Raw genomic sequence first — 13,461 nt, 5'->3', positions numbered from 1 at the left:
CGATTCTATTGCTAATGCTCAAAGTGGGCTATAAAGATAGCAATGTTTTTGTGCCATCATGGATCGAGAATTACTCACCGGACTAATTAATAACTTTTAAGTGCTTTACTTCTTATCATTCTCAACGAATGTAATGACAGTAACAGCAGATGTAAGAAAAAAATAAATGAATTTCTCAGACAAAACAACAATTTGACATTGCAAAAAAATAATTTTGTAGAGGCAAGAAGATGCTGGAAAAATATATGTAAAAGGCTAAAATAAAACTTTAAGACCCCGCCAACAATAATTTCCGCCTTGTTTGCCAGACGCAGTCCCAAACAAAAAATAAGAAAATACAGTACGAAAGAAGAAAAGCGAGGAAAACCAAAAAGGCACTAAAGACACCCAACCCAAGCCCAGAGAAAGTGCGAGCAGGAAGGCAATAACCAGAAAGCTTTTGCATGAAGATTGGCATGGGTGGAGGTGTTTATATACCCGCTTTCGACCATTTCAATAAAAAAAAAATGCACAGAAAGAAACAATCTCATGATATCATTTCTTCTTATCAACACTTGCACACTATTTTCGTCTTTTGCGTGACAATCTTATCAGTGTATTGAGTATGAGTTATTTATCAGGGAGAGGGTATCTCTCAAAATGAGTACATGATTTTTAGGGATTCCCTGTAAACTAATGTTTACTTTTCATAATGTTGCTAAATAAAAGTACCTTTTTTTACTCATTATTAATAGATTATCTACCTCTGTAAGACTAGCGCCTGCGTAATGAGGTAATATAATTTTGTGCTGACTTATTAAAAACGAATGTTTTTCTCAGTGCACCACACAACTCCACATGAAGGCGACTTCAGTGCGTGACAATAACTTTTGCCTTTGAGCCGCCTTAATGGCATGGGAAGGATGACTTTTGGGGGTGTTGGAATTAAGGGATGAGGGGCCACGGGCTGCGGACGACTCTGATAAACTGCGTTAGAAGTTATAAAGCGATTAGAGTTTGTCTGGAGTGCGTCTTGGGAGCAAAAGAGAGGGGTAGACAGACCGTCGGCAAAGAGACGGAAACAACTTTATGCTGTATCAATTTAATGCTTATTTAAAGTGCGACCAGAGGTTTTGTCCTCCTGCAGTTCAGGGAGCAAAAACGATATAGGAAATGAGTAAAAAAGAAGCTGGAAAGTGGGGGCAGGCAAATGGAAGGGGGCAATGCAGGTAATACATAAATTTGATTTTATGGAGTTGCTTTTCAAAGAACTTCTGCAAAAGTTTGATAATACATTTTATTAGCTTTGTAAAGAAATCTTTTGGTGGGAGATAAGGCAACCTTGGAGGAAAATAAGAAAAAAAGGATATTTGAGAAAGTTTTAGAAAAAAAAACTTCCAAGCTTAATTGGAACAATAAATTGAATTTATTGGCAACTTTTTAGAAAATCATAATGAATAGTAATTTACAAGAAACCTCATGAAGTTTTAGAGACTTGCAATAAATCATTAGCAAATCATAATAAAATAACATATCCTTACAAATTCTTAAAATTCCTACTGTCAAAAAAAAAATCCATTAGCAAGGCCATAAAGCAGAGAATATCCTTTTAAAAACTCACTTTAGTAGTACCGTCAAAAAGCTTTTCAGACTTGATCATCTGGCTCATTTTCCCCCGCTGGTTTTGTTTACACATCCAATGAAAATTCCACTTTCAGTCTGGCACGTTTGGAAGGTTCCCTATGGTGAAGGGTTAGGCCACCCCATACATATTAACCCCCTTCTGCCGACGGCCACAATTATGGCCTTTAACCCCTTTGTCAACAACTTGAGTTTATTTGAGCTTTATGCGCACATGCTGAGTCTGATTTTTGGCCGAGTCCGAAATGCCTTTGAGCATTGTCCTCCCCTTTTCGCCCCACAACCCCCGATTTTCGCATCCCACGTTCCTCGTCACATAATAATTTTATGTGCTTTTTGGCTGCTGCATTTTTGCATAGTCAGACCCTGAATTCGATGGACCAAAGGCGGGTGTGGTGGGATGTGCACGGATCCTGTAGAAGATTGCGACAAAAGCAGAAAATGTTCAAAAAAATAAACGTTGAAATTATTATGGTCTGTTGCATTTTTTATGGTTTCGTTTTATATATACATATATATTCTACTGTCTGGGGTTGCTTTGGTTCCTTTTTCCACATCTGAGTTTGCAAACGGGTAAAATGCATAGAAAATATGCGATTTACGGGATTTGGCTGGCTCTGATTTTCTGGGGAATTTATTTGTTATGTCTGCTCGTGAGTCACCGATAGAGATTTTTGCACGAGATACCGATTTTCAGGACGTGGTCCAGCAAAATGATTTTCAATTTATAAAGTAAGCAAGCATTATTTTTCATATATCTATGTAAATAAATCCTTTTAGAAATATTGCATGTATAGAAATTATTTTACTTAGTAAAACTTGTGTAAGTTGTATTTTAAATTCACAATTATCAAAATATCTTCTGGAAATCTCCATATTTTTGCTATTTTTCCCTTCAACGCAGAACACTGCTCTGTAAGACAGCTCTGCCAATTAAGTTTTCAATTTCCGCAAGTCAACTTCAAAGACTCGAGGGAAGTCAAGCAACCACCGCTGAAAACAAAGAACATGTTCTGGCCCTATTTTATACTTATGCCAACTTCCCCCTTTTTGGTACATACATACATATGTATTTGTATTTGTTGACATTTCATTATGAAGAACTCACCCTGAAGACGACATTAAATTTTAGAGGGTGGCTCGAAATTCTTGATTTTTGTTTTGCCTACGCACGTAATAAAAATAATAATAATATTTGGATTCGGGCGCGTGTTCATAATTTACGATAATTGCCTCAGATCGTTGACATTTTCAATTAATTCGAAGTGGAGCTCTTTCAACAGTTGTCATAGATAAAAATCTCATATATTTAATGGCTAATGCTGGTTTTAGATTTAATAATGCGTGCCGTGTCGTAAACGCATGTCGTATTTTATTCCGTCAGTAGTTATCGCTCATAAAAGTCTTATAATTTAAAGAGATTTTACGATCGAAGAGGATAAGCTGAGGATGCCCAACCGGACACCCATATCATAAATGTGAGTAAGGCGAAGTTGGTAAATCATTGCTTATGCTTAATTCATTTCCCGTTGGCTTTTCAAAATTTCCTTCGCTTTCGACGCTTTTTCTACCATTTTCCCTTATTGACTTTATGGACTCGTACACGGATGTGGCGTTTCCGGCAAGGCGACTTCCTCCGTTTCCCACCCACGATCTAAAGCGCCAGAAAGGGGCCGTTGACCATAAAAGAGGCAGAATACACAACACAAAGTGGGACAGACCGGAGAATATAACAAAAGCCTCGGTTACAACAGTTTTTTTTTTAAGCGCCTTGGCCTGAGCTTGTAATGAACTTTTATTTGCATTGTACCCCACACGAGGGGGTGTTACCCAAAGGGGAGGGGATGGGGGTGGAAAATCCAGACAAGTGGGCCACAAGTCGATACAAACCACACACACTCGTCCGCACCCATTTCAATTCATTCATTTAGCCCATAAAGCCAGATGCATCCGCAGCCAAAGGAACCCATACACAGCGAGAAATGCATTAGCATTTTATATCCTATTACACCCAATAACAAATGTCTTGCTGTGGTTAGCGCTCTGGAGAAGTAAGAATATTCTCGAAACACGTTGACTCATTTGAAAGAAACTTTAGCAAATGAACTATTATATATTTTAAAAGGGAAATATATCTTTACAAAAATAAAATATTTAATGTTTACTAAATAATATTAGTACATTTATTATCATTTTTCGCACAGTGTAGGAACACACTGAAAACTCGTCTTACCCCTTATACGGACCAAGATCCAATCGATTTATGGGCATTTCCGGGTTGAAATCACTTAGAAGAGTTTGCTGATGGGGCGGAGTAGGTGGAATCGCTTGTTAGTTCCTTTGTGTTTCGGTTTTATATTTTTCCTTCCTTTCAACCAATTCTAATGCATTCTGCGGCTCCCCCAAAAATATTTTTTTTCACGAACTTGTAAGCTTCATAAAATAAATATTTGAAAGGGAGCTTCAGATTTATAAGGGATGGTTTTATAGGTTTCTTCGACATTTCCTTCGAATCTTATCAAGTGTGGGATACTGAGTCATCTTCTGGGTTTCTGCATCTTGGATTGAGTTATTGTACTTTAAGTAATTGAAACTTAAGGGGAGGCAATCTATTTGATGTATATATTGACCGATCGAAAGTCACCCTCAGATAAATGTTATATTGAGAAACTAAAGAAGAAAAGTGATTCTTAAGCTCACTATTTGTTAGATTTGTACTTGATAAAATTAGGTGGTATATTGCATCCTTCTTTTTGATATAAACGATAAAATAGTTATTTGACAAACATTAATAAACAATGTTTAGTGCGTATCTATTTAACCTAACATGTTTTTGCTTAAAGCAACCCGATATATGAATTTAAAAACCCTAAAATGTGGATGTCGCTGAATATTTCTCTTTTTAATCAATTTGGTCAGTGATTTTTTCCTCCAAATTTCATGCCACTTAATTAACCCTTGGTGGTCCAGACTGAGGGCTAATTAACCCATTACCGTGCACCTGGCACATGAACAAACAAAAAACTGCGAAAACTATTCAACGCGTCATGCAAGCTGGGAGCAAGAGAGATGGCTAAAGAGCGAAAGAGCGAGAGTGGCAATGATAGAGTGAGAAAGTTTTGGCACTTTTTTTTATTTTCTGGCGCTGCCAAAAACATGTTAAAGGTGTTGGCCCAGAACAAAGGCAAAGCAGAAATACTAAGTGGAAAATGGAAAGAAAACCCAAAAATGTGGAAAACTTTTTTGAAGTTGTGCCAATAAATTGTGCGGTACCACTGTGGGGTTAAGCGACAGTTCTCTGCACTTGACAAGAAAACAAACAAAAAAGTTTCGAAAATACCCAAAAAATTATGACTAAACGTAATTAAGAAAACTTTTGCTGCCGCACAATTGAAATCGAGTAAAATCAAAGAGGCTGGGTACGGAAATCTTTTGCCCACCAACGATTTTAGCACTTTAACCCACGCCACCCAACCAAAAAAAAAGGAAGAACCCAACAAAAAAACACAGAGCAAAAGCAATTTACACGCCGAAAGATTTCTTCCTATCGCTTATCAAATTAGACAAAGGGGAGAAATTTCGGGCGAAAAGCGTGGTGTTAATCCAGCAGGTCAAAGGTGTTGGCAAGCACCGCAGGAAGCATTTGAATTGCCCCCTGGCTGAGGGATATCCCATCGATATGGCGGCGTGCGAATTTTCGTGCCGAAAAGAGATTTTAATGACATCGGCTGCGCTTTATGGCAGCCGCAAAAGACAATTTCGTCCGCAAATTTCGTGTGGGCGTGTTTATTGTCGCTTTTCCCTCGCATTTACCCTCCCAAAAAAAAAGCAACTGACAGGATATTAGAAATAAACAGAACAGCAGGATGCCACCCGTAAGGCCGGTACTTTAGTGAGTTTATACAGGGTATGTGGCTGGTATTTATGTATGTAGGCATCACATCGATTCGCCGGAGGTGAAACAGTTTCAGAAATTCTTAGCTGCAACGGATCGATGGAAAGTCATCAACATTTTGGGGTGCTTATGGGAGACATTATCTTTCATTTTATTTTACACAATTGAAAATTAGGGGATAGATATCAAAGAGCCCCCAAATATATTGAACTTTCATTTCTTCAACCATTTAAGCCAAACGTACAAGAGAGTTACCCTATTTAAATACCCTTTAACCAATGTTGATTTCAGTATAGTAAATAAATCAATGCGGATTTTTCTCCTTAAATCAAATAATATTTTTTACTAGCTTTAATTTTGGCATAAAGACTGTAAGTTAACATATACCCTCTATTCATTCATTAGTCTCTTTTCGGCTGTTGGAGATTCATTAACTTGGCTGTCTTCACACTTAGCCCAGTCATTTTGAACGGTTTCCATTGTTTCCTTCTGGTCATTGGCCCTTGTGCCGCTTCTTCTCCTTTAACAGTTTGCTCGTTTTTTTTCCGCCCCCAGGCAACAAGATGCCTAACTCGGCTTTAATGCTTTTCGAATCATATTAATTTGAATTAATGATTTTAATTGCCGCAAATTAGTGGGCATGCTGGACCACCGGAGCCGACAAAAGTTTTATGACTTTATAATGATCTGAGCCGTTACGAGTTCTATATAATTATACGATAATTCATTCCAAGCTAAGGTCGCCAGCTAAATGCGAAAGAAGCCCTCTTTGAGTTTTGGCAAACACTTTGATGCCCAATCATCTAATAGGAAAATCCACAAAACGTAGGGCCAGACATGACAATCAAATTATGGCACAAAACGGAATAAAAACTCATAAAAATGACATTAGCCAAATGGAGCACGTACTGGATCCCGCTAAGATAAATGATGCCAAAAGCATTCATATAAACAAAATATAAAAATGAAATCAAACAAATAATCTCCGAGTCCAGGGTAAAAGAAACAGAAGCCGCACAAATGATGCGCGAAGCGAAAAAAGTGAAACCTTGGCATGCTCAATTGTTTCGAATAAATGTCGCACCTATCATACCCTGCAATCGTTTCTTCAATGGTATTTATACGAAATGAGTAGCTAAACTTCTGATAAAATAGATTAGTAATACCTATTTGCATGATATATTGTAACAATGATGTTTTGCACTTAACCTTTAAACTCAAATGAATTAAATAGAATCCATGAGGCCAATACCCATCTTTTTTCTAATCTTTGTTAGGGTATCGCAGACTGCTCAGATTGTAAATGTAATCAAACGGATGACAGAAAAAGGCTCTCTCACCCCACCTGTCCCACCTTTCCTCTTATTTCTGAGAGCTATTGCGATGCCATTTCAGTAGCCATGACAACGAACAGCAATACCAAGTGAAGTTGAGGCCCGATGCCGTTTGGATATGCCCAGGGTAATAGCAACTTGTAGTCGTGTTGCCAATGTAGCAACAACGCCGCGGTATCTCAAACTGCGTATCAGTTGCTGCTGCTGTCGCCAATGTTGCTGCTGTTACTATTGCTGTTGTTGCTGCTGCTGCGACTCACGCACACGTTTCACGCTTTTTGCTGTTGTCTTCATCGCGTCTTGCCGTTCCCCCCAAAACACCATTCCCCTTGCGTTGTTTCGGCCATTTTAGCTACCGGTTTTACGCGCCAAAGTCTCCATAACTTTTGCCACATGCCATTCAACGCACATTGTTCGTGTTGCTATGCTGCATGTTGCTGTTGCTGCAGTTGCTGCGGCTGTTGCTGCTTTTGCTGCTGCTGCGGTCAACAGCTATGGAGCTTCTTCATATGGATTGACTTTCAATCATTTCAAGGGGTATATAAACTTGGGAGCTATTGGCTTAAGACAGCTAACACGAATCAAATTTAAGAGTTATTTTCCCATTATTAAATAAGGATTTTATGGACCGTGGGATTATGGCAGCTAATATCTTTAAAAATATGGCATAAAAAATTGAAAATGGTTGCAGTAGATTCAATTGCTTTTTTACGCGTAAAAATTGAAATACATATGTAATTTAATTGTGATACCAGATCAGTTAATTTATGCTGAGCCAAGATCAGTACTTCTTTATAGAGTATCGCTTTGTTTAAGACATGTATTGAATTTATCGATTCCCACTGCTTGTGAATTCTTTAAAGACTGCGTTTTTGTCCCCAGAGCTGCATTCTTTCCATCTCTGTCTCTAGCGCACGCTCCGTCTCTTTCTATTTCTCGGAGGCTACGTCCGTCGATTGTCTTCGTCTGAATATGTGACTTGCATGCGAGAAAAGGTCTCCATTCCGTGAATCGACTTTAGCATTTCATTTGCTGCTGCTACTCACTCTAATTCTGCGCCGTTCATTTCATTTCGTTTCTGTGTGGGTTATGTTTGGCACGATTGCCATGGAAACTGCAAATGCCAAAGCGCATTATTTGATTATGCGGGGCCACTTGAGAAGAGTGAAAGAGATGGTTGGGAAGTAAAGGAAAGAGAAGGTACGTTAGGTCAAAGAGCTAGCCAACTCTTTTAGTATGATCCTTGAGCGAAAGTCCGCCTGCACTTGCATAACATTTCCAGCTGACTTCCACCTGACTGACAAATGCATTTCAAAGTGCATTTCCCCCACTGAAAGCCCCCCTCCGTTTTCCGCTTTTCCTTCAAAACCACTCTGTTTCATAAATCATTCATACGCCAGTATTTTTATGCCATTCGATAAGTGGCTCCCGATTGCTTACTTTTCTTTAGGAAAATCCCTTTAAATGGAGTACAGTGCTTCCAGACAGCAAACAGGTGTTTAAGAATTATTTTGTGATCCTGAAATGATGTTTCTAGCATCAAAAAACCTTAGGCTTGGGATTTTGCGTTATAAATTACTGATTTGTTAAAGTATTCCATTTACATGTGTAAATATTCAATTTTTCACATACATCAATTCTTTGTCACAAGGTTTTTTCACCATTTGAAGCTCTTTCTCTTGTAAGCAAAAATAAGTCCGCTTGGATAAATTATGTTAATTTAGTTCCAGCCCGCCTGCTCCACTCCACTTTGCTCTTTAATAACTTGACAAATGAAGAAAAGAAAAAGGCGGGCAGAGAAGTCTCTTCAACGGACTTACGACTGCCAGGCATATAATTTCGCAAAAGCGCAACAAATTGTTAATTTTCCTTTGCTCTGCGTCTCTTTCGGTTTATGTTAATTTGCATATTTTCTTCGTTGGTTCGTTTTTTTTTTTGCGTTCTTATAAATGAAAAATAATTGTTGAGCGTGTCTACAAAATGGTAATAAATTCTAGACAAGTAAAGCAAATTGTTGCCTTTGGGTTGGTCTTCTATTTAGGGGTATACTTAAGATTTTCGTGAGTTGAACAAAAATGAGCATTATAATCTAAAAAGCATGGTCTGCTGTACTATTAAAAGCCTTTTAAATATTGTAACACTTAATTTTTTAAGTTATTAATCTTATATTGTAATAACTAAATTAAAAAGCCGCACAATTACCAGTAGTCTGTTACATTCACCTGGGGCTTCTAATACTTTAAATTTTGTTCAATTTTACTAGCAGACTAGCAGTTCATGTTTGTCTGGACCAAAAATCAAAATGCAGACCCACTTGGCCCGTTTAATATTCGCAGCACAAAGCAAATGGAATCCCTCGGAACTGGACTTTAGCAGGTGGACAGGTTCAGGTGATTCATAGGTCTCTTTCTCCCATATTCCACTCTGAATTCCTGTCTGCGGAATAGGGGGAAATCCATCAAATGAGCTGCCAACGCGTTGTGGAGTCAATACAAATTGTTCGCTTCCCCTTTTGGCTCCCTCTACAGTGGATCCTCCCTGCCATTTACTTGGCCAGAAGTGTTTAAAGGGGAGTGCCAGTGGTTGGTTGGCCGAAGGGGGGATGGATTTTCTGCGGGTATATCTGTGAGCATTATTCAATGTTTGCAACGAACGTGCGCAAATTACGGATTCAATGCACGTAGCCGGCGGCCAAAGCTTCCAAGCTTCCCGCCTCGAGCGATTCAGACTTTGTTTACCCAAAAGCAGGCGATGTTGGTATATTGTTGTTGGCTCGGCGCGTAGTTGTTGTAGAAGTCTACCGCCATCATCAACGCCCAAGCAACAACTGTCCTATCCCTCTTTCGCCATCGCACTCAAACTGACGACACATTAAAATAATGTATTTTTAAATTTAACATTAATTGCCGCTGAATGGTTTCTGAATGGGCTGCAGCACCGCGAAAAATTGGAAGGTTTTATCATCAAATTTCTTTTTGAAAATATGTTTATATCAAACGCATCCACAAAGGTTTAAAGGTTTATACTACTATTTTTTACTAAATTTAAAATGATTTATCTCAGTGTAGAAACCTGCTGCGCCTGTTCCTTTCCATTTACTGTTATTTTCTTGGCGAAGCATCTCAAGGAGTGCCCCTTACAACAACGGCGATTTTCGCCAGTCGCTTGCAGTGCATTAAGTCATCATTTTATTTTACTTTTTTCGGAGACTTTTCCCATAAATCGTTTTTCTTTTGTCTGAGATTTTAATGTATTTATATAAGACACGATGAGGGGAAAATATGTTTTTTATGGCTTTTGGCATTTTGCATGCATTAGCGAGTGACTCTCGAGCATTTGTGTTTGCTTAGGCTAGAGTGAAAAAATGTTGATTATATTTATTAAGCAATTGAAAATTTGTTCATAGCTGGAAAGTATGACATCGGAATTGTATATTTAAAGTGATAAAAATGCATTTAAATATTTTAACATATTTTTACCATCTTCACCTATGAAAGTATAGCAAATGAATATTAAATGTGCTACTTTAACATTGTATTATAAAGTTTATGCAACAAATCCTCCAGTATTGCTTTGATTACCAAATCCTACAACTTATGTCCTGACACTTGCCAGGATATTCCGGCAAGTCGTCTAATTTCCAGCCCCGTTTACCACAATGCAGCAGTAATCCAGTGTTAAGCTGCCACCTAACCTCGCTCACTCCCTGAAATTACGTAACCGGGGCATCAAGTAGAGCCAGTTAATGCCGGGTCTATAAGTGCCCATCAGCGGGTATGCTCCACCTCCCACTCGGTAACCCCTCCAAATTGTCTATGACTTTCATTCGATTTGCCTAACAAGCCATAATCATGTGCTGCTGTATTTAATTACTAGCGTCTGGTCGTATTGGAAATTGTTCGGGCTCTAGAAAGAGAGGCACAGATATTGGACGAGAGAGACGGCGTACAGGAGCCTGGCCGGCAAACACAATTGAGTCATTAAGCCGCAATCTAATTAAGCCCAAAAATGTGAAATGAGCCCAGGAATGGGCAACAACGAGAAGGCCTCTAAGTTGGCTTAGTGGCTGCGCGTTAAGCGAATTAGTTTTGGTCTTGTTCTTTGACTTGAATCCCCCAAAAAAAGAAGGCAACTCATCTGAAGTCCACAAATTTTTACGGCACTTTAACGTGACCGTTTTTAGGCTACATTCTTTTTCCTCTCCGCATTTTACATTTTTGGTCGGTCGTCAAGATTTATTTCGTGTCTGTCCGCGACCACGTAGGTCATTAAATTGTTTAGAAATCGCGGACAACCGAATTAGAAGCCTCCAAAAGTATCTCAGTATCCAGACCCAAATGCCCCAGCCCAGCCCAAGACCCCATTCTCAAATGAACCACAAAATGACTGACAAACGGGTGGCACAAGATTCTTTACAGTGGTGAAGACTAGTTAAAAGTGGTTAAAAAAATTCTGTATCGCTGGCAGCAGTAATTATTAAAATACTAATAAATAAGGGTAGGTTTGGTGAAAACTTAAAAATATTTGTACGTTTGTATTAAGAAAGGGAAATAGAAGACATTTTGTAAAAACACTAAATATAAGGATTATATTTTTTGATTTGTCCTTCGTTCTGGCAATCGAAAATACTCATTTGTTTTTACAAGACTTCAGCCCCACTGTCTTCCTTTTTCATTTTTAATTTTTTGTTGGTTTTCCCAAGTTTTTTGTAACTCTTTTTGGCTGGTAGCAACCGGGCCACAGCCACGAGAAATAGATACAGTTAATGCCGCAAATGATGTCTAATGACGGTTTCGTCTTACGCGTTGAAATTGCCCTAACCGCAGCGATGGCTGAGTAAAGTTTTGGGCGGAGTGTGTGATAGAAATTGATGTGGATTCGGGGAGATTAATGAGCCACCGGATCAAGGTCGCATTGGTGGTTGATAATCGATAATAATCCAGCCGGGATTTCCACAGAACTTACCTTCAACTTTAGCCAGGGCCAGAACGGAGATGGTCTGAAGGGCGGGCACCGCCCAGGCAACCAGGTGGAATAAGTGCGACTTGTTCTCAATCGCCTCGTGGCCCCATTTGAGGCCAGCGGCCAAAAACCAGGCGAATGCCAGACACGACCACCACGCGAAGGCCGCCATGCAGCAGAAGTAGAGTGCCATGAATAAAACCGTGCAGGACGTGGTTTGTCGGTGGCCCTGTAGGAGAAAAGAAGAAAACTCGGTCAATAAAATAACAATTAAGTTAAGGCTTTGACCTGCCACAGTTTTAAAGTACTCATGCTGAGAAGAAATATTTTTTAAATTTATATAATCCTTTGAGATACTTTTTATTAACATTTTTATATTTATATTTTTATTATTGTCCTATATTTGTAGTTCTGTATTTCTGTTCAACTCCAGCAAATCAAATTTGCCCTTTCGGTGACATTAAAAATAATTGAGGACCGGTTTCCCAGTCACTGCAGACATGCTTCACTTGGGTCATCTCACCTGGGTGATGGTGGACATCATCTGCAGGCGGCCGAGTTTGACGGGCGGCGGAAATGGTTCGCGGCACGACACGGAGTCGCCCGCCCCCAGTCCCGCCACGTAGGCACATCCAACTACCAAGTAGCAGACGGCCAAGAAGACGATGGCCCTCTCCGGGTAGCGAAAACGCGACGAGTCAATCAAGAAGGTGAGCACCTGCAACGAGTCACAAAAGCGGAGAATGGATATTAAATATAAATTTGAATTTAATTACGTTCGCCTTAATTAACCCAAAATATGCTTTGATGTTCCCTTAAAAATGCATTAGTGTTTATATCAGTGCGGGGACATTAAAGGAGAGGAGAGCCTATTAGGAGATCCCGCATCTCTGCGCCTTTTGGTCATTAGGCTCTACACATTAGCTGATTGTGATTGTTGTGCCATTTACTCCAAAGGCCGAGGCTCATTTAATTCGCAAGGTTTCTTCTTTTCCCTCGGCCAGTTGGCCTTAATGGCTGAAATGTCCTTAACTGGAATGGCTTTTAGTAAGAGAGCTAAGACAAATGCAAGAATGGGCGGTGAAACCTTAATCGCTTTAATATGTACTTCTTTCCTAAATAATAAAAAAAAACAATATTTTCCTCAGGCTGCCTTATAATTATTAATATTGTAGGTCAAACTTTACTATCATAATTTTATCTATTTACTAATAATTTAATAGTTACAACTAGTAGTAGTAACTTGTCGCTTTAAGTTTATTACCCATACGCAGTGTTGCCTTTTGCAGAAATTGATAGAAATCGAAAGATATCTATCGTGGCTTAATTGAGACGCCGAGTATATTAAGTCATTTTACCAGCAATTGCCAGTTTGGCTAACCAACAATAAAGGGTTCTCCTTGGACGGACATAACTTCCGGTTTGCCAGAGGGCCCAATAGGATGTCTACATATATATGGGCAAATATAAAACCCTAGATAAGGCCAGCTTAATGGTTGACAATTCCTCAAAGCTCTAAAAGCAATTACAATCCACACACAGATACTGTATTCCCTGCTTATCCCCAGCCGCAAACTCACACATTAAACTTCACCATCCCTCTCTAAATTTCTCTGTTGCCTGTCTGATTACGCGCCATTTAAATAAATT

The 13,461-nt window shown here is 39.1% G+C and overlaps 1 protein-coding gene across 1 annotated transcript in view; it reads right to left on the bottom strand.

Moving 5' to 3' along the window:
* LOC6738031 (frizzled) overlaps positions 1–13,461 on the bottom strand; it is an 88,673-nt gene that overhangs the window by 39,296 nt on the left and 35,916 nt on the right. The window contains exons 3-4 of the mRNA XM_016171478.2: positions 12,335–12,529; positions 11,815–12,040 (exon numbers count right to left, since the gene is read on the bottom strand). Coding sequence (XP_016031844.2) covers positions 11,815–12,040; positions 12,335–12,529 — 421 coding nt within the window. The remainder of the gene's footprint in view (positions 1–11,814; positions 12,041–12,334; positions 12,530–13,461) is intronic.

The sequence above is a fragment of the Drosophila simulans genome, chromosome 3L (genome assembly GCF_016746395.2).
Source record: "Drosophila simulans strain w501 chromosome 3L, Prin_Dsim_3.1, whole genome shotgun sequence".
Taxonomy (NCBI): Eukaryota; Metazoa; Arthropoda; class Insecta; order Diptera; family Drosophilidae; genus Drosophila; species Drosophila simulans.
The sequence above is the reverse complement of the archived record's forward strand: the minus strand, read 5'-3'. Positions and strand labels throughout refer to the sequence as shown.